Consider the following 20,028-nt stretch of genomic DNA (forward strand, 5'->3'; position numbering starts at 1 on the left):
CTCTACTTTACCAAGCGTGATGTTCTTCTCCACAGACTGGTCCCTCGTTGATACAAGGTTTTCGCTGGCTAATTTTTTTCAGAAGTAGACTGCCAGGTCCTTTTTTAGTCTGGAAGAGCAGCTGAAACCTGTCCAGCACGGGTGACCCTGCTGGTATTTGAATACTGGTGGCATAGCTTCCAGCATCACAGTAACACACAAGCCACCACAGTATGACAAACTCACAGGTGCATGGGGTAATATCAACTAACTAATGTCAGATGGTACCCAGGTTTTACTGTTGGTACATCTGTATAAAATTGTGAAATTAGTTTTGTCAGTGTTTTGTGTATATTCATAAGTATAGAGGAAAGATATTTTCAGATTTTGTGAGTTATTGTGGTTCAGTTCTTTTTTCATACTGCTGATAAATTTCCCGTTGTTTTTCATTGTAGTTTCTTTCAAGATGGCTTGAAAACGGCTGATAAATTGAAACAGTACATTGAAAAACTGGCTGCTGATTTATATAATGTAAGTTATCGATAAAATACATACATTTTAATCTACTTTCACAGTTAAGTATGAATGAATTGGAAATTATTAAAAGAGTATCAAAGACGAGATTGTCTTGATTGAGTGTTGTGTCAAGATAAGCCTAGGTCACATAAGCCTTCAGTTTAACTCAGAGAAGTAGTCAATGGCCGAATATACCACAGGGCCCTTTGAGAGGCAGAGGGAGGAGGGAGGGACATGCAGAACCCTGGCTCTAATAGCTCTCCATCCCAGGTTCAGTAACGTCACATGTAAGTGCCACCCTAAGCAGTTGTAGACAGAATGCTTGATCCTTGAAGGATAAAAGTGCCTGTCTCTGTATAGGCAGGTTTATGATTTTTTGCTTGTTTTATATTTTCTCTTTCTGTCTCTCTTTTTCTTTTCCCTAATGTGCAGGTTCCGCTTCTGTAATAGAAAAAATCAAATGTAAACTTTTTTGGGAAAAAAAAATATATATATGTAGAAATGGTAAACCTATTTCCCATAAACAATGTAAACTAAACCCATTGCCATCGAGTCGGTTCCAACTCAGAGCAACCCTGTAGGACAGAGGAGAACTGCCCCATGGGGTTTCCAAGGAGCAGCTGGTGAATTTGAACTGCCGGGCTTTTGGTTAGCAGCGGAGCTCTTAACCGCTGTGCCACCAGGGCTCCAGATAAACCACGTGGCACTGAATAATGTGAAGAGTATATGTACTGTGAGCACAACTACATATGTTCCAATAAAGTTTTACAGTTAGAAACCTTGGCGGCATAGTGGTTAAGTGCTATGGCTGCTAACCAAAAGGCTCGCAGCTCAAATCCACCAGGGGCTCCTTGGAAACTCTGTGGGGGAGTTCTGCTCTGTCCTATAGGGCCACTATGGGTCGGAATCAGCTCGACGGCAGCGGCTTTGGTTTGGTTCGTATAGTTATTGATAATAATGTTAATACCTATAGGTTTTTGGTTTTGTTGGTTTTTTTCTGATTTTAACACTTAACATAGTCCAGGTTAAGATTAAGCTCTGAGTGATTTAAAAAGCAGCACCAGTCCTTTGTCCTCTTGTGGTACTTTGTAAACTTTCACATAAGCCTTAGCCTGTGGGAGTCCTTGCCACTCTTATGATTCACATCATAGTGCTCCCACTACCACCCTTTGAAAAACCAGAAGCAAAGACTCTAATGTTATTTCTTAACTTTGTTTAGCACAGTACTTCAGAGTAATTGTCTAGCCTAGAGGTATTATTGATCAAGAAAGCATATTACGTTATTCATCGATTTCAGAACTTACTGGTACTTTCATGAGGTGAAAATACCATCCGTCTCGCATTCCATGGTCTGTCGTAAGGAAATCAGTTACATAATTGACTTGTTTGGTGAGTGGTACATTTGGGTGAATTAAACTCTGCTCATAAAATCACAAACGGGAAGTAACAGAAGCATTTGTTCCTTCCGTAGATCAAACAGACCCAGGACGAAGAAAAGAAACAGCTGACTGCACTCCGAGACTTAATCAAATCCTCTCTCCAGCTTGATCAGAAGGAAGTAGGTGACCTCTGTGTTGCCGGCGGGGCTAACAGTTTAAGTGAGGCTGCCTGTGGTACCTTCTGGGTTTCCTGAACCCAGGAATAAAACAGGCATGTTGCTAGCTTCCTGTCAGGGTGGTCGTGGGAGGAAGAAGATGGAAGATACAAGTGCGGACCTGCCACGTTGGCCATGTAGAGCCTGTGAGCTTAAGTTCCCTTTCCCTCCCTATAAAAAGCCCTTCCCGGCTCCTCTCTTCTGTTCCATGACTCTGGGTTTTCCTTCCTGGCTGTGCAGATGAGACTCCAGGAGGGTATCCTCAGGCTGTCAGAAGGACAGGCTGTGACGTGTGCCCCGTAATTATTCCCTTTAGGCCAAGCTTTACCTTTCTGGGAAGCTAGAAGGGACGTGTCTCATTCTGCCAGGGAAATAGAGAAATCTTTGGATGCAAAATCCTGTAAGAGTTTTGTCCTACAGTTAGGAAAATTAAGGTGAGATGGTCCCTGGACATTGAAATGGAGTATATAATATATGGTAGATGTTAGATGTGTATAGTATAGATCCTTAATTATAAATGTGATTCATGTGTTTGTTTAATTAATACCTCCTATGTGCCCAGCATAGGAGCTCTGGGGGTGCAGTGGTTAAGCACTTAGCTGCTAATGGAAAGATCAGTGGTTCGAACCCACCAGCGGCTCCATGGAAGAAAGATGTGGCAGTCCGGTTCTGTAAAGATTATAGCCTAAGAAACCCTGTGGGGCAGTTCTGCTGTGTCCTGTGGCATCACTGTGAACTGGCATCGATTGGATGGCACTGGGTTTGGTGTACTGTTGAAGGTATTAAGCATACGGAATGAAATGATTTTTCATCAAGGAGCTTGTTAACTTGTACAATCAGCCGCATTAGCTCGTAATAGTGCCGAAAGTGGTATCAGTGCTGTGAGCCGTGATTTGGGAGGTGGCACGCAGGAGAAAAAGCGTAGGACGAGGGAGAGGTCTTTCTTGACAAAGAGGAGCCTGAGAAGGACTCAGAGCTGAAAACTGGGGCTGCAAACAGTCCAGCGCAAGGCGAGGGGAGGAGCGCGAGATGAGGGTTCCCGGTGAGCTTGGACCCCACTGTGGACCTTGGAGGTCACGCTGGGAGCTAGCGACTTCGTCCTAAGGGACGCTCGACTAGTGAGCACCGCTCGTTAAATGAGGAAAAGTCAAAATGTGTCTGTTTATATTATGAAATTATTATAGATTAAAGTCACTTTTAAATGCAGTATTTAATAATAACCACATGAAAGACATCATTTTGTTATAATCAGTTCCCTGTGATATTATCTCATAACTATGTCAAACTGATTTTTTTTTTTTAAGTCCTAAAATTTTTGGAAGGGGTTCACAAGTCCAAAACAAAAACAAAGCATGCTGCCTGAAGGCTGGGAAACTGCGCACCAGCCACACTAATCCTTTAAAGCAACCTCAAGAGCCCTCATTACTCAGTGAATTTAACCCTGTCTTCCTCTGCTTCCTAAAATCCAGTTTGTGTACACATTGGGTTTTCATAAAGTGAGAGGCATATGGCCCCTTAACGCTGGGCACCTGTGGCCAGAAGATCTGCGTTGCGGGAAGAAAGTCAGTTCCCACCTCGTCCAGAGTCACAGCCAGAGCCTGCACCTCTGTTCTGAGGCCTCAGAGTATCTAGAACAACTTCGGGGTGTCAGAACCCATTAGACCACAGACTAAACCACAGGTATGCTGTGCTCTTGAAGGTGCTTATTGCTGGCATACAAACCCTGGGAGAGGTGGTCTCCTCCTTCAGTGAGCGATAAAACCAAAAAGCCAGTTGCTGTCCGGTTAACTCCAACTGATGGCAAGCTCACGTGTGTCAAAGTAGAACTGTGCTTCATAGAGTTTTCAGTGGCTAATGTTTTGAAAGTAGATCACCAGGCTTTTCTTCTGAGTTGCCTCTGGGTGAACTCAAACCGCCAACCTTTTGGTTAGCAGGTGAGCACATTAACCATCTATACCACCCAAGGATGCCTGTAAGAGTGATAGAAAGATCCAAATGGAGGGGGTAGGAGGTGGGTTTCTGTCTAGGGAGAAAATTGAGAGATTTTATACTCCCTCGTGTGCACTTAACCACTTCCTACCTTTGTTTTGTCACACAAGTTACCTCCTTCCTGTACATGGAAGCTTCTTTGAGAAGAGAAATGTTGTAGTCCCTTTTTGTTTTGCAGAGACTGGAGTATTTTGCTCGTGCTAGCTAAAGAACGGATTTACACGTCCTCCAAAGGAGTGTGTACGTGAGGAAGTGCACATAATTTGATTTATTTTAACTCCACCCCAAATTAAGAAATGATGAGTTTTCGTTGGCACCATGTTCTGAGTATCTTACAAGTAGAATTGATTTTTCACAGCATGCCTACTCCATTCTCCTCCTGTTTATCATCTCTCATTGCAAAATGAGTTTAGAAGGTAATGATTTTTAATGACTTGGAATAAATAGCAGAGGAGACTCTTCATCAGAGGGTTCTGGCCACAGTGCTTCTATTTAAGAAGAGTATTCTACAAAATGACCTGAGAATTTAAAAGCACCCAAGAAATCATGTAGCCTACTCACCATCAGTTCTAACTTGGCTTGGCTAAAGAAAGCTTTAAAAATTTTAGTTATAAATAGGACCCCAGGATGTTTGGAAGACTCATTTATTTTCTTGCCAAAGTCAAATTGAGTCTTCATTGTCTTTTGGCAGATGCTGTGTGAATTTTGATTATCCTAAGCAAGCTTTTAGAATAGCCTAACCTCCCAAAAGAACTATGTGTTGCATAACCATGGTTAGGGTTGAAAATAGTTCATTTTTAGTAATGATACCCATAAATCTTATTTAGGAAGTACTAAATCATTCCAAAAATGCCAGCTTTTTGTTTGAGTCTATTGATGAGCTGTCTTAGCCCCTGGTAGTACAGTTTGCAAATCATTTGAGAGCAAATTCTCTCTTCTTCACAGTATCTGGTACCCAAAAGTACTCAGTAGATATTTAGTAAGATAAAATGGAAGGAATTCTTGGCACACTCCACTCATACCTTCCATGAGAAGTTTGAAGCTTTTCTACTAGTGGGTTAGTTTTAAATTAGATGACAGAAATATTTGTAACCGCATTAAATCAGTGAGTGTGTATTGCTTGTGGTTTAAAAAGATTTGAGATTTTATTCTTTAATAATGCATTTTATATGTTAATAAGGTTTCTTAATAAGAAAGTAAGGCGATTTGTCTGTACTGCTAATAGAGAAAGGAGCTCTAGTGGCACAGTGGTTAAGCGCGTGACTGCTGACCTAAAGATTGGCAGCTTGAACTCACCAGCCACTCCACAGAAGAAAAATGTGGCAGTCTGCTTCCATAAAGATTACAGCCTCGCAAACCCCATGAGGCAGTTCTGCTCTGCCCTGTAGGGTTGCTCCGAGTTGGAACTGACTCAACGGCAATGGTTTTGGTTTGGTTTTCTGGCTATAGAGAATAGGAAATTGAAGTAAAAAATAAGAGCATGATTTCTTCCTATAGTTTATGTTCCTTGGCTGGCATGATGAAATTTCCCCCAAAGTATTTTAAATTCGTTGTTTTAGTTTAGGTTTCTCTTTTTGCCTGAGTGAGTTTCCCATGTTTTGTGAAAACATGTTGATTTCTGTTGTGCTATCAAGGGATTTAGGACCTATTTCATTTTTTCTGTTGTTTTTTAAAATTATTATTAGTGTTAATAATTCTCCAATAATAATTATACAATCATTATTAGTGTTCATAATTTTCCAAGGTCTGCTTTCTCAAAAAGGGAAATCCTCTTTTGATTATTTAGAGGGCGCCCCTGAGCAAGCTGAATGGCCATCATTTCCCAAATAACAATATGTCTTTCTTAAGCCATAAAACCCATTAGTGGCTAATTTTGGTAAGTTGGTACTAGACTTCTGAAACATTGCTTCCTTCCTGCTCAGTTTAATGGAATATGTTTCTGAAGTCAAAGCCTAGAATTCACCTGTTTTATTCACCTCTGGAAGCATTTTTGTCTGTTACAAAGCAACCTCAAAAAAAAAAAAAAAAACCCAAACCCATTGCCCTCAAGTGGATTGACTCATAGCGATCCTATAGGACAGAGTAGAACTGCCCCATAGGGTTTCTTAGGCTGTAAATTTTTTTTTTTTGGCTGGTGGTTTTGTGTGTGTGTGTGTGTGTGTTTTAAGTGAGAGTTTACGAATCAAATCAGTCTCTCATACAAAAATTTATATGCACCTTGCTATATAGTCCTAACTGCTCTCCCCCTAATGAGACAGCACACCCCTTCTCTCTACCCTGTATTTCCGTGTCCATTCAGCCAGCTTCTGGTCCCCCTCTGCCTTCTGATCTCCCCTCTAGACAGGAGCTGCCCACATAGTCTCATGCGTCTACTTGATCCAAGAAGCTCACTCCTTACCAGTATCATTTGCTGTCTTATAGTCCAGTCCAGTCCCTGTCTGAAGGGTTGGCTTTGGGAATGGTTCCAGTCTTGGGCTAACAGAAGGTCTGGGAACCATGACCTCCGGGGTCCTTCTGGACTCAGTCAGACCATTAAGTCTGGTCTTTTTATGAGAATTTGAGGTCTGCGTACCACTGCTCTCCTGCTCTTTCAGGGGTTCTCTGTTATGTTCCCTGTCAGGGCAGTCATCAGTTGTTAGGCTGTAAATTTTTACAGAAGCGGACTGCCACATCTTTCTCCTGCAGAGCAGCTAGTGGGTTGGAACTGCCAGCCTTTTAGTTAGCAGCCAAGCACTTAACCACTGTGCCACCAGGGCTCCTTTAAAGCAAGCTAAGTGTTTGTTATTCAGAATTTAAAAGCCTAATAAATACATGTAAAGAAAGTTTAATGGTAAATTTATAGAATTTTTTGTTTCATAAGTTACCAGAATCTGAATCTTTGTTTTTAAAAAAATCTTTTATTTTTAAAAAAATTTAGGCTTTTGAATTATAGATTAGCAAATGGGTTAAGGTTAAAGATGACTGACATGTTTTAGAGCGTTCATACAGACTTAGGAATTACATGGTCGTGTGGAGAAGTTTAGTTCAATGAAAAGGGTTCTAAGGAAAGGAGGGTTATTCTTTTAATAAGAATTAACATCGAAGGAGACTTTAGATTCTGCTTCTGATATTTTTCTGGAGGTGTAGATACAGCAGCATTCCTTGATCCCAAGTCCATAGTCAAGTAACTTTCATGTGATTTCATTGGGTTAAAGCAGAAAGATCTGTGGATTTCATTTATTCCTGCCTCTTGTTTTGTTTCATGGCTCAGTTCCCTATTACTCAGCTCTGATTTTTCTTTATTAGGATTATGGACACATTGCTGCTCCCTCAAAAAAAAAAAAAAACCACACCTGTTGCTGTTGGGGACTGTCACTAGGGCACTGGTAGAGGAAGCCTGCGCCTTTGAGTAGGTGGTATTTAGGACAGCCCCTTAGTCATCTCTCCATCCAGAAGGCCTGGAAGGTCCCATAGGGAAGAACTCAGTGAGCCAGATGGCTGTGGAATTCATGGCTGTGGGCCCCAACTCAAAGTCAACATTTGGGGAATTTTTCAAGTGATTCCTAGATTCCAGTTCACTCCATATCCCTCCCTGTGTGGTTAAAATTGCCAAATTCGGTGTTCCAGCAGGAGGGCATCTGGCAAGTTACAGACGGAGAAAATGCTGAGGTTAAGAAAATGACTAGGGTTTGTAACCTCTTTAATAGGAGTCACTCCCCTGGTAAGATGCACCTGTACCTTTCTCAGTTACCCGCACGGGAGAACAGAACAGTGATGTGGACACGCTGTAAGCATCCACCTCAAAGACAGACAGGCACTGCTTCCTAGTTTCTATCTTCAGTGCCTTTCACAGGACCTGGCTTTTACGAGGGGTTTAGGACTTGATTTTGAACAGAAGCCCATCTTGTGTAGAACAGCCTTACAAAGGTGCATTGTTCTAGAGATTTTCCTTCTGCTGTTGTTACACTTGGAGCCCTGGTGGCACAGTGGTTAAGAGCGTGGCTGCTAACCAAAAGGTTGACAGCTTGAATCCACCAGCCGCTCCTTGGAAACCTTGTGGGGCAGTTCTACTCTGTCTTACAGGGTCACTATGAGTCGGAATTGACTCAGTGGCAAGGATTTTTTTTTTTTCTTTTTTGTTATTACATTAATTTGCATTCACTGAGCACAGACTGTGTGGCCCAAAAGGATCCTGAATACCAGAAAAAAGCCATCATAACCTAAAAGGTATGCTGTGCACGAGCCATGAGTAAGTAATCAGTATGAATTTAGCTTCCTGCCTCATCACATCACATTTCAGGTGTTGCTAAAAAAATTTTTTTAAAAACAAACCGTTGCTATTGAGTCATTTCCGACTTATACCAACCCTACGGAACAGAGTAGAACTTCCCCCGTAAGGTTGCCAAAGGTGTAATCTTCAGGGAAGCAGACTGCCATATTTTTCTCCATGGAGTAGTTGTGGGTTTGAACCACCGACCTTTTGGTTAACAGCTGAGCACTTAACCACTGAGCCACCAGAGCTCCTCTTAATGTTTTTATTAAGTCTTCTTAGTGTTAAAAAAGACCCAAAGAGCCCTCCTCCAATTTGTGGTTCTTATTATACATTTTTCTAAGCAGTTCTTTATTTTGGGTTTCACTGAGGTGTGGATTCCCTGTGTGCACATGCTGTGAGGTTTGTCATCTTTGTAAAATGTGTACCTCGTCTTCTTCCATTCAGCTGTTTTTCTGCTCTCACTCAACATGACCTGAAATAAAGCTGATAAATATAAAGATATTTTATTGTTACATCAGCCCAAGTTTATCAGGATTCCAAAGGCAGAGTGTGCGCGCGCGTGTGTGTGTGTGTTGTGTGTGTTGTCTGGTTTTAATCATCTTTACAATGATGTTCTCTATGTGCATTGTATAAAAATGCTTACATTATTGGTGGTAAGACTTTTCAGTGCAATTAACTATATTTTCAAATGTTCTGCCTTTTTCTCTTTTGCCCTTCGCGATCGAAGTCTAGGAGAGTAAGTCAGTCCTTGTTGTGAGAATGTATTTTCTTCCTTACCTGCCTGAAGACCTGTGTTCTCATCCTGCAATTCAGTGTTGTTCATTTCTTAGTTTTCATCGTGCCATGCATGGCTCGCTCTCGTCATGCAGTCTTCAGGAATGTGGTTCAGTCAGTGGGATGCTTGTCTTCAGTCCAGCTTGTTTGCATCTGTGTTGTTGGTTTGACCCTCGTCACCCTTTTCATCACATCATCACTTCTCACTACCACAGAATCATCTTTTTAAATTAACAAGAACTTTATAATAATTCTTTACACCCCTCTTGGAAGCAGCCTTTTTTATTGTGGGTGTTTTGGCAGAGTGCTTAAAGGGAGAAAAGGTGTAGCCTAAAGGAAGCGCACATTCAGGTTGCATGAACTTTGCTTTGTGGTCCACTTAAATCTTACCCAGTCCTTTCCGGGTTTGCCTCTGTTAATATAAACTGATTTGAGTCATATAATTGTCGACCACTGCAGTGTGCTTGAGCTCAGACAAGAAGAGCAAGCTCCCTGGTCTAGAAATCAGGAGGCCTGGGTCCCAGCTCTGCCTCTGCCTTGTTTTATGCCTTTGGCAATTGTTTACCTGCCTTGTTTCCTTCTCTGTGAAATAAAGGCAAGGACCCTGTCAGCTCTTAAAGCTCTGTGATTCTCTTAGGCCCGGCCCAGTGGGCAGAGGCTCAGTGGCAGAATAGCATCCGGGACTTGAGAGCTGCCTCCTGTTTTTGTTGATTCTGTGGTTTCTTTTCTAGGATTCGCAGAGCCGGCAAGGAGGATATAGCATGCATCAGCTCCAGGGCAATAAGGAGTACGGCAGTGAGAAGAAGGGATACCTACTGAAGAAAAGCGATGGGTATGTGCACCAGCCCCAGCGCCCCTGTGGGCCATTAGCACACTTCCTGGGTGCTGTGACCCTAGGAACTTTTTCAGCCTCTCAAATAGGAAAATACGCTTAAAAGCTTTCCACTGTGCTAGCTTCAGATCTTTAGCACACTGGTCTTCAAGCGAGTCAGAGATTTCACCTGCTGCCTGTAGAAAAACCAGTGATTATTCTGTGGCCCCTACAGAGCGCCCATGACATGTAACATGCATTTTAGGAAGGCAGGTACCGAGTAGAACAAGAAGCAAGCAGGTGGCGTGCTGGCCTCATACTCACTTTTGTTCCAGGAGTTTCCTCCACCTGGAATGTCTCCCTGGCTGCTCAGACCTCAACCTTGGGAGTCATCCATGACTCCTCTCTTTCCTCTTGTTACAGCCGAGCTAGCAACAAGCTTTCCATTTCTAACTCTGAAAATAATACATTTCTTGCCCTCTCTGCTGCCCCCGCCCAGTTGTGAGCCACCACCCTCTCCTGGACTGTTTTTGCAGCCTGCTAGCTGGTCTCTCTTCTCTTGTGCTTCCCTATCTCCCATTCATCTTCACATGGCAGTCACAGTGGTCCTTCAGAAAATACAAGGCACACCATGTCATTCCCCTGCTTAAAACGCCCCAGTTGCTCCGCATCACATATGGGGGACTCACCTTTCTCTCCAGGCTCATCTTGTGCCACTTTCTCCCCTGGTTCAACCACACTGGCCTTCTTTCTGCTGCTTGAACGAATGATTCTCCTTCATAATAAGTTTATAACAACCTTTATCCTTGGTCTCCTTTTACACATTCTGCTGAAACGCCCATAAAAAAAGTGCTGCTGCTGAGACAACCATGAGTACTCACTTTACTAATTGGCATCTTTCTTTAAAAAAAAAAAAGCAGCCTGGCTTTTGATTGCTTGTGGATATGTGCTCTTCGGCTTTACCTAAGCCTCATAGTTTTGTTGTTTTGTTTTAATTTGCTAAAATTGAAAATATTTCTGGGATTTTTGTCAGTTTTACACATCATTTTATTCATGCATTCAACAGATACCTTTTGAGAGTCCTACTATCATGTTTTTATGCAAATAATGCACACCTTCAGTGTTTGTTTGTAGCCGTACCTCCCCCGAAGGTATTTTTGTAAGCATGCTATACTAATTTTTTTTACAGCAGAATTTTTTTTAAAAGTGGCATAACGTGCTTATGAAAATACCTCGCAGGGGGAGGATGCAGTTAGCAAATAACGTGTGTTATTTGTGTAAAAATACAGTATATGTCAGGCGCTGGACATACAGCATCAAACAAAAGAAAGTCCTTACTCTTATAGAGCTCACATTCTAATGGGGGTACAGGCAATAAGTAAGTAATTATACCACAGGTCAGATAGCAATGAGTGCTATGGAGGAAGACAAAGCAAGGCAAGGGATCCAGGGAGCGTGGGAGGTAGGAGGTGGTTCTTGCTAGCATACAACATGGTCAGAGAAGATAGCACTGAGGTGACGTTTGAGCAAAGGCTGAAGGAAGTGAAGGAATGGTCTGTGTGGTCACCTGGGGGCATAGAGAGTGGCCAGGAGCATGCTTAACACTGTGATCAGTCCCGAGGAGTTCAGCATAGCTGGAGTAGAGTGAGTGTGCTAGGGGGTCATAGGAGATGCGGTCAGAGGGGCAGGTATAGAAGTCAGGAGGGCTTTGGAGGCCACTGTAAGGACTGTGGCCTTGTTCTCAGTGAGATGGAGAGCTGGAGAGTTTTGATCAGAGGAATGACACAATCAGTGACTTGTTTTAAAGGGTCTCTCTGGCTTCCATGGTAGGAGTGACTGTATGTGGTGCTAGAGCAGAAGCAGGGAGACCAGCAAAAGAGACAGCTGCAGAAACCCAGACCAGAGATGGAAGGCAGGGCCAGGGGACAGTAGCAGAGGTAGTGAAACGTGGGCAGATTCTGGAGAATGCAGGAGGACCAGCAGGATTTGCTGATACAGACTGTAAAGAGAAAAGCATCCCAGCACATGGCACAGTGCCTGGCTGATCGTACAGTGTCAGTAAAGGTGTGTTGAGTTTACTGAGTTAGTCCTGCTAGAAATAAGAAATGAAACACCAGCTGCCAAAGTCCTAGCTTAACACTAGGCTCTTTTTAACTAACACAGTGAGCAAATTACAGCCCCAAACTGCATGGTACTGAGTGCACATGAATTACTAACTCTGTAGTTTATCATGCAGGAAAAAGGCCCAGGCCCAGGGCCCCAGCCTTCTCCTGGTCACCTGTCGTACAGACACCCCTTGGCCCTATGGTGACCTGTCGCTGCTCCCTTCTGTTGCAGGCAGCAGTGCACTGTCAGGAGTCTTTTTCAGCTGAAGTATAGAACAGTCATGTTTTTCATCCCTCCTCGCCTGAAGCCATAGTGGTTTCCTGGAAATGAGAATCGCCTGTTTCTAAGTGAAACATTGAACATCTGTGAGTCCAAGGAAGGTCAGCAAGGTCTTTCCTAAGGTGGTGTTTAGTTCAAACCCTAAAATGGTCAAGGAGATGATGATCGTGTGCCATCCACCACAGGAACCACACACACACCTCGTCTGACCCCTTTCACAGATAAGGCAGCTCATCCCAAGGGGCCAAGTAACCTGCCTAAAATCATACAGCCAGTCAGTCTGAGAGCCCAAACTTGATCCTGGGTCTCCTGACTTAATGCTGGCCTATTTCCCTTTGATATTCAGAGGAGGTGCCGGTGCTGTTGATGATCACCCTTCGGGTACACAGGGCATAAACTGGCATAAACTCACACACCTGGTTCCCCATTCTCTTGGTCTGTTCTTCCTTCACGCATTCATTGCACACACATTTATTAAGCACACTAGTATCTAGGACAGTCTACTAGAAGCTGAAAGGAAAAAGGCGAATGAGACATGGTCCTCACCCTCACCTTGCTTGCAGTCTGTTTGGAGGAGATAAGGGGAAAAGCCATTGCATCTTAGAGTTGAAAGGAGGTTGGAAGTCAGGTGGTCCAACCTCCTTCTAACTGCACAGGCAGCAAGGATGAATAACGGTAACCCATAGTTGCTTGTGATTGCCTTCTGTAGAAGAGAAAAAAGCGAGCTGCTCGTACTTGAAAACACACTTGTTTGCCATGTGAGTTTCTCTGCAGGGTCATTTGCGTTAGTTACTTCCAACCCTAGTTTTGCAGCACTGCTTGTTACCTAAAGGATTGTTACACAGCTGAAAACAGTTTTAAAGCTGGTAATAGGGAACCTAAGGTCAAGAAGGGAGAGTGTTGACACGTCATGGGGTTGTTAACTAATGTCATAAAACAATATGTGTGCTGTTTAATGAGAAGCTAGTTTGTTCTTTAAACCTTCATCTAAAGTACAATAAAAAAAAAGAATTTTTTTTCAAAGATGAATATAGTGGAGGTGGCATTGTAAACAATTTTTTTTTTTTTAATTTTTAAAAATAGTGTTAAAACTTTATGGCCCCAAGGTATTTATTGAGAGGCAAAGGAGCGATTGTTTTGCATATGTTTTCTGAATATAGTCCCAGAAGGCGGGCATTATTAGCTTTATGATAGAGATTAGCAAAGTGAGGCAGCGAGAGGTCAGGTAACATGCACAAAGTCACAAAGCTAGTGGATCGAAGCCCAGGTAATCCAGCGTCAAAGTTGGTACTCTTTTAATTATACCAGGCCACTTTCTAAGAGAAAGCGCCTCTTCTGGAATTCTGAGACTCTGACATGGTGGTCTTGTGTGGTGCCCTCTGTGAACACCAGAAGGCGAAAGTCCTTGGTGTGTCCAGTCAGAAGCCACGCAGACTAGTGCACTGAGAAGCTTTCAGGACAGACGCAGAAAGCTCACCACAAGTGAAGCTATTCCCTAAAAGTCACGGGAATAAAGGTTATCCAGGTATTGACAATGATTGGGCACATCTGCAAGGAAATGTCTTAATATTAGTCCTCTTCCTCTGGTGATCGGGAAGTACCACATTAGTGACTTCTTTGACCAGAATATTAATGCTTTCGTGTTAATTTTCTTGGCTTTATTAGCAGTGCAAGAGAATGTGGACCTTTTGGCTTTTTCCTTTACGACACATGTGTAAGAAAAACTAACAAATAAAGACTTTACTCAGTATACTGAATAAGGAACCTTCGCTCAGGTTGAATAGTTTGATCATTTATATTTTTTAATGTGGTGATGGAGAAAGATGACCCTGGTTTTGGCTTCACGTACAGGCAGTGCGTCACCTGTGTAGACAGGTAAGACAAGGGTAAGGTGGATGCAAAGCCGCTTGCAGAGAGTTAGTACATGAACCAAATGCAGGTGTGGTTATTTGACAGCATCCACCTCTAATACATTTCCCTAGTTGGTACCTTTAGAAGAACGTATGGGATTTAGCTGTAGTTTGAGGATAGTTGGTCAATTACAGGCAGTCCTCAGGTTACGAACGAGATTAGTTCCTAAGTGTGTCTTTAAATAGAATTTGTAGGTAGGCCTGACTGGGTGCATAGGGGTTCTTATTTAGGCTTACTTTAAATGCAAGAGAAAACCCTGGTGGCATAGTGGTTAAGAGCTACGCCTGCTAAGTAAAAGGTTGGCAGTTCGAATCCACCAGGCGCTCCTTGGAAACCCTATGGGGCAGTTCTACTCTGTCCTTCAAAGTTGCTGTGAGTTGGAATCAACACAAGGGCAGCAGGTTTGGTGTTTTTTTTTAGTTTAGTGTAAGATAAGGCTCAAGGCTTTTTCAGTGCTTTAAAAGCTGCAGGTGTAGCAAGTAAAGGTGATTGTGATGAATTTGTTGTAAGTAGGGGTTGTTGGTTCAGTCTTGTCAGAATGAGGGCAAGTTTACGTAACATTAAAGGGCAAGTCCGAGTTGTCCCTAAGTCCAAGTTGTCCCTAAGTCCGGCGCTTAACTGTAGTTGCTCTGAATTGCCTCCTGAGGAGACCAGCATTTTGAGCACAGTGTGTTCAATTTTACATTTGGTCAGTCAGTGTCAAATTCTTACTTCCCTGTCGGGAGCATGCTCTGGGGCAAACTGTGCTTCTAGTAGTTACATACAGACGAAGACAGCATTGTCTGTGTTTAGAGTTGGTTTTAAGTCCTTGTTGTGGCAGGTTTCTTATAAGACTAATTTGAAAAGGAAAACCCCAAGGCCGGAGATGCCTCTCCTAGCCTAAAGAGCCATTTTTCCTTCCCATTTCTGTTACTATGCATAACACTGTATAACTGCATGCCCCGGGATGGCCCAGATACTACATCAGGTTGTGTTTGCCTTGTTCTTTAGGCTCCGGAAAGTGTGGCAGAGAAGGAAGTGTGCTGTCAAGAACGGAATGCTGACCATTTCACATGCCACAGTAAGTGTGCCCGGTAACTTACCACGGTGCCCTGCTCATGCTTCCTGTCTGCAGAGACTAGAGAGCTAACTCGGTGATGTAGCCAGCCGGAAAGTCAGCACGGACATTTTTCCCAGATTTATTGTATGGATTTGGGTTAGATAGTTTGGGATATTCTTCTACCCCCGTTCCATCCCCGCCCCCCATTCGTAGTGTTCTGCATCTTACCTTTCTGTTGCCCCACAAGAACGTTTTTTTTTTTTTTTTTGCTTTCTCAAACTGAATCAGGTATTCTTAGATTTTATAATCTTACCTTTTGGGAAATATCATTGATCGTTGTGAAAAGCCTAAAGTTTTCTGAATTATAAAGAGGACAGAAGATGTGCTTTGCATGAGGAAGTGATGTAGGAAATAATAATACATGTGAAAAGTTGATCTTGATGGTAATCAAAAAAGTGTATGATAAAAACAAGTAATTACTTTTTGCCCTTTTTAAACAAGCAAAAAGTTATTTTTAATTCTCAAAGATGCCTGGATTATAATGGAAAATGTATCAAGCAGGCACGGAAGTGGCAGGGTAAACCAGAGTCTTTAACAATGTGCATGAGGTTTAACTCAGTCATCCCAGCTTGGAGGAAAAAAAAACTTGTTAAATTTTAGCATTCTGGTGAAGAGCTCAGGCTGCTAACCAAAAGGTTGGCAGTTCAGATCCACCAGCCACTCCTTGGAAACCGTATGGGGCAGTTCTGTTCTGTTCTGTTCTTTAGGGCTGCTATGAGTCTGAATCGACTCGACGGCAGCGGGTTTGGTTTGGTTTGGTTTTGGGGGGCGATTGTGACCTTGAATTATGATAAGCAGTTAATTGCCAGCAGGACAATGGCAGTGAGGGGTGGGCACTTACTGCATTGCTAGTGTTACAGTCGAGTTTGGATTTCCCTTTGTTGAAGAAAGGAATTCCCACTTATCAAGTACTTCTTCATGCTGTACACATCGTAACATTTATTTCACTTAATCCTCCCACCCACCCTTGTGGTATTATAACCTTTATTTTACAGGTAAGGAAACTGAGGCACAAAGAAGAGCCATGACTTGGCTAGTAAGTGGCAGATCAGAATTCACACTTGAGCCTGTCTGACATGGTCCACATGCCCCTTCTGTTTGCCTCTCCCCCTACAGAGCTCTATCATCCTTTTAGCTACAAGTTGCCCGGGACACATTTCAGGTCCTGTTTGTCTCTCCTATTTCAGCCCTGACATAGACCTTGGCACACCGGAGGTGCTCAGTGCACCCTTGTGACCGTGCCCGACTGTAGATGACTGCCTGCATCTTAAAGATTATTGCCCCCTGTGGAACTTGAGCAGTTAGATCATCTCCATCCTTGCCCAGTATAGAACACCGCCCCACCCCCCCCCGCCTCCGCCCAGCCCCGTGATTCCTCAGAGATCTTCAGCTTCCACTCAAGATTTTTAACCATCATGCTAGTTGTGACTAACCAACCATCAGAAATCATGCTGGCAGACTTAGATCGGTTAATAATTATCATTGAAGCTGTCTAGCAATTGTTCATTTGTTCAGGAAGCTTTTATTTAGGTTCTACTCTGCCAGGTCTAGGCTAGTCATCAGTCCATCTGAATATGCAGACCTGCTCGTCTTCCAGAATAAACGGAGGTGCTTTTTCCTTTGCGTGCATCTGGGCTTACTGACTCTGTTGCCGGAATCCTTATAAACTGCTCTTCTGATCTTCAATCAGCGTTCCTCAGCAGAGCTCAGGCTCTGAGGATGTCTGATATTATTTGCTGGTTTGATTCTAAATAGTGTGACCACGCTAATTAGTCAGTGAGTGGAGACAAAAAAGACAGAAAAACCCTGAGGGAAATGTTACTGCCGCTTCTCCAGTCCTGAGGGAGTATTCTCCTCGTTAAATGTACTAGAACAGAAACTCTTCACGTAGAGTTTTTATATAAAACAAAAAAAAGTCATCTTTATATAGGTCATAAGTTTTTGGTCAAAGATTTGCCCTGTGCACCCTGACTGTCTTTACCTTCTGCTGGAGAATTCTTCCTTTGGATTGGTTTGGCTAGAATAGTCTTCACTAGGCATTTTGAGAAGTCCCATCATGGTCTGTGGTCCGTTTCCTTCCTTTCCTTGAGTGTCTGCTGCAGAAAGCAGCACACGGTGATGAGAGATTGCATAGTTGATGGAATGAACCAGACAGACCTGGGTTCAAGTACCAGTGGCATCGCTTATTAGTTATATGACCTTGGCCATTTGCTTAAAAAAGGCTCTCTGTCATCCTTCCTTTTTTTTCCTGCCAAAACACATTAATTATGAACAAGCCAACTGTTTACATGCATTCTTCAGGTTCTGATTACCAACAGATTATCACATTGGCCTCATTGTTCAATGGCTAAGAGAATGGTCTTTGGCATCTGTCAGATTTGATTCTGAATCCCATCTTTGCCATTTACTATATGACCTTGAGAAGATACTTAACTCCCGAAAGCTGCCATGAGGATTAACTGAGATAACATGCTGTGTGTTATCACTCCTGCTGTGTGGGCACTCAGTTAATAGTCTTTCTTGCTGTTACTGTTACCTCTTTGGATAACAGTAATAGGGATACTGAAACCTATTGACAGGCAGCCCTCTCCTGCTACAAACATCACAACTTGTAGACTCACCTCTCCTGCCCTGGAGGAGCCTGGGGGAAAGAACATTCCTCCCCATGAGTTGTGTTACTCTGTTTTGCATTTTTCATTGGCAGTGTTGTTGTCAGCATAAACCTAAAGTCAGACTTTTTTGCTGCAAATTACATCGCTTGTAATCACATTCCTGCTCCTGCTGAAAAGTCTCTGTAGCCAGTTTTGGCCAGGGCTTTCAACTAGTTCGTTCCAGTTCGACTGCCTACTAAGAATTTGCATTTCCTGCCCAGATGTACTGAATCTACATCTTAACAAGATACACAAGATTCTTATGTAGACATACGAATCACCTGGGGGTCTTGTTAAAATTCCTATATATACATGAGAATCAACTGTAGATTCTGATTCAGTATACCCAGGATGGACCTGCAAATTCTCAGCAGGGGGTCGAACCAAAATGAACCATTTCCAAGCCCTGGTTTTAGATGGCATTTCCTTACTTTGTAAATGACATCGATTACTTAGAATTAGGTTGAAAATCAAGGTCAGCCTTTTCCTGGGAAAACATGGGATTCAGTGATCTCTGAAAAGGTGACGGGAAAGAGCCTTTGTTATTAGAACACTGGAGGCCTTTGTTTGGAGCTTCTTGACACATGAGAATTCCTCGGCTTGAAGGTCCCCAATGGATGTCACTGTTAGGTTGCTTTTACAAAGCGGTTCCAGAGAGAGCTGTGCGGGCATTTAGATTAAGGAGACCTGGTTTGTTGACTTGACCATGGGTGAAGATCTCCCCTAGACAGCCTTTATCTCCCCAATTTACTGTTCTAGAGAAAATATTCTTCTTTGTACACCTACAGAATTTGCTGCCCATCCTTAGAAGATTTAATCTGAAAGTTCATTGTGTTTCAAGTATCTGTTCAAAGACAATGCTTTAAATTGACTATTCAAGGTAATGCAACACTATACAAGGTGTAATGCAGCAGTATACTATCAACTCCGTGGACTCTCTGAACTTGCTATTAAAATAGTATTAATAATAATGGCTTCCACTTATGGACCATTTAGTGTATTGAAGTACAGTGTAAGGTACTTCAATTTCTAAGTATAATTCTAATGACCCTGTGGCAGACATTTCAGTCTGCCTCAAAACTTAAGCCTAAAGTTTATATCAAACCACTACACCATTGTGAATAGATTTCTACACTTTGAACTGTTTTCCCTTTTTTATTATAAGCATTACTTATATAATAAATTATAAAAGAGAAAACAATGATTATAGATGGAATATTACTTCGTTGTTGTTCTCCTGAAAAACTAATTTCAAAAGTATAAGAAGCTACGTGTTTTAAAAACGCTTACTTTCTAAATTCAGTAACCTCAGTGTCACATATGGTTTAAGTAATGGGTTAAAGAAGGGAACTACCTTTTATTGAGCCCTTACAGCGTACTCTGCTTTTAATCTTTAAGATAGCCCTACAAGATAGATGTCACTATATTTTTCACGAAGCTGGAAATTCTAGGAGGTAGAGATAATGTCTTACTCATCTTTGAATTCCAATACATAGCACATTGCTTAACACATAGTTATTGCTCAGTGAATATTTCTTGAATGAAACAGCATTTTATAGATAAAGAAACTAAGAATCAGAGAAATTAAATCACCTGCTTGGGGTCACGCAGGTTGTAGACAGTGGGGGCCAGTTTTCAAATGCTCTTCCTACTACATCCTAAGTCTGTCTGTCTCTCTCTCATGACATGTACATGAGATAGTACATTTAATGCGTTTTAGAGTCAGGAAAAGGAGCCCTGGTGGTACAATAGTTAAGCCCTTCGCTGCTAACCAAAAGGTCGGTGGCCTGAACCCAACAGCCGTAATCCTCGGGAGAAAGATGTGGCAATCTGCTTCCATAAAGGTTACAGCCTTGGAAACCCCGTGGGGCAGTTCTGCTCTGTCCTGTAGGATCGCTATGAGTTGGAACCAACTCCACGGCAGTCGAGTTTGGTTCGGTTAGAGCCTAGACCACAATGAGTGTCCCGTAAGGGTTGTTACTGTCTTGGCTATTGTTCTCATCTCAGTGAGCTGACCCCTGGAGCCAGTCTGTCTGCGTTTGTATCAGGGCTTTGAACCAGTTTGTT

At 42.6% G+C, this 20,028-nt stretch overlaps 1 protein-coding gene across 2 annotated transcripts in view; it reads left to right on the forward strand.

Moving 5' to 3' along the window:
* Positions 1-20,028, forward strand: part of ASAP1 (ArfGAP with SH3 domain, ankyrin repeat and PH domain 1) — a 362,131-nt gene that overhangs the window by 271,293 nt on the left and 70,810 nt on the right. For both annotated transcript variants that reach the window (XM_049853747.1, XM_049853748.1), the window contains exons 10-13: positions 435-510; positions 1,967-2,053; positions 9,836-9,936; positions 15,202-15,271. In XM_049853747.1, the coding sequence (XP_049709704.1) occupies positions 435-510; positions 1,967-2,053; positions 9,836-9,936; positions 15,202-15,271 (334 nt within the window). The remainder of the gene's footprint in view (positions 1-434; positions 511-1,966; positions 2,054-9,835; positions 9,937-15,201; positions 15,272-20,028) is intronic.

This window comes from Elephas maximus, chromosome 15, assembly GCF_024166365.1.
Source record: "Elephas maximus indicus isolate mEleMax1 chromosome 15, mEleMax1 primary haplotype, whole genome shotgun sequence".
In the NCBI taxonomy this organism is placed as follows: Eukaryota; Metazoa; Chordata; class Mammalia; order Proboscidea; family Elephantidae; genus Elephas; species Elephas maximus.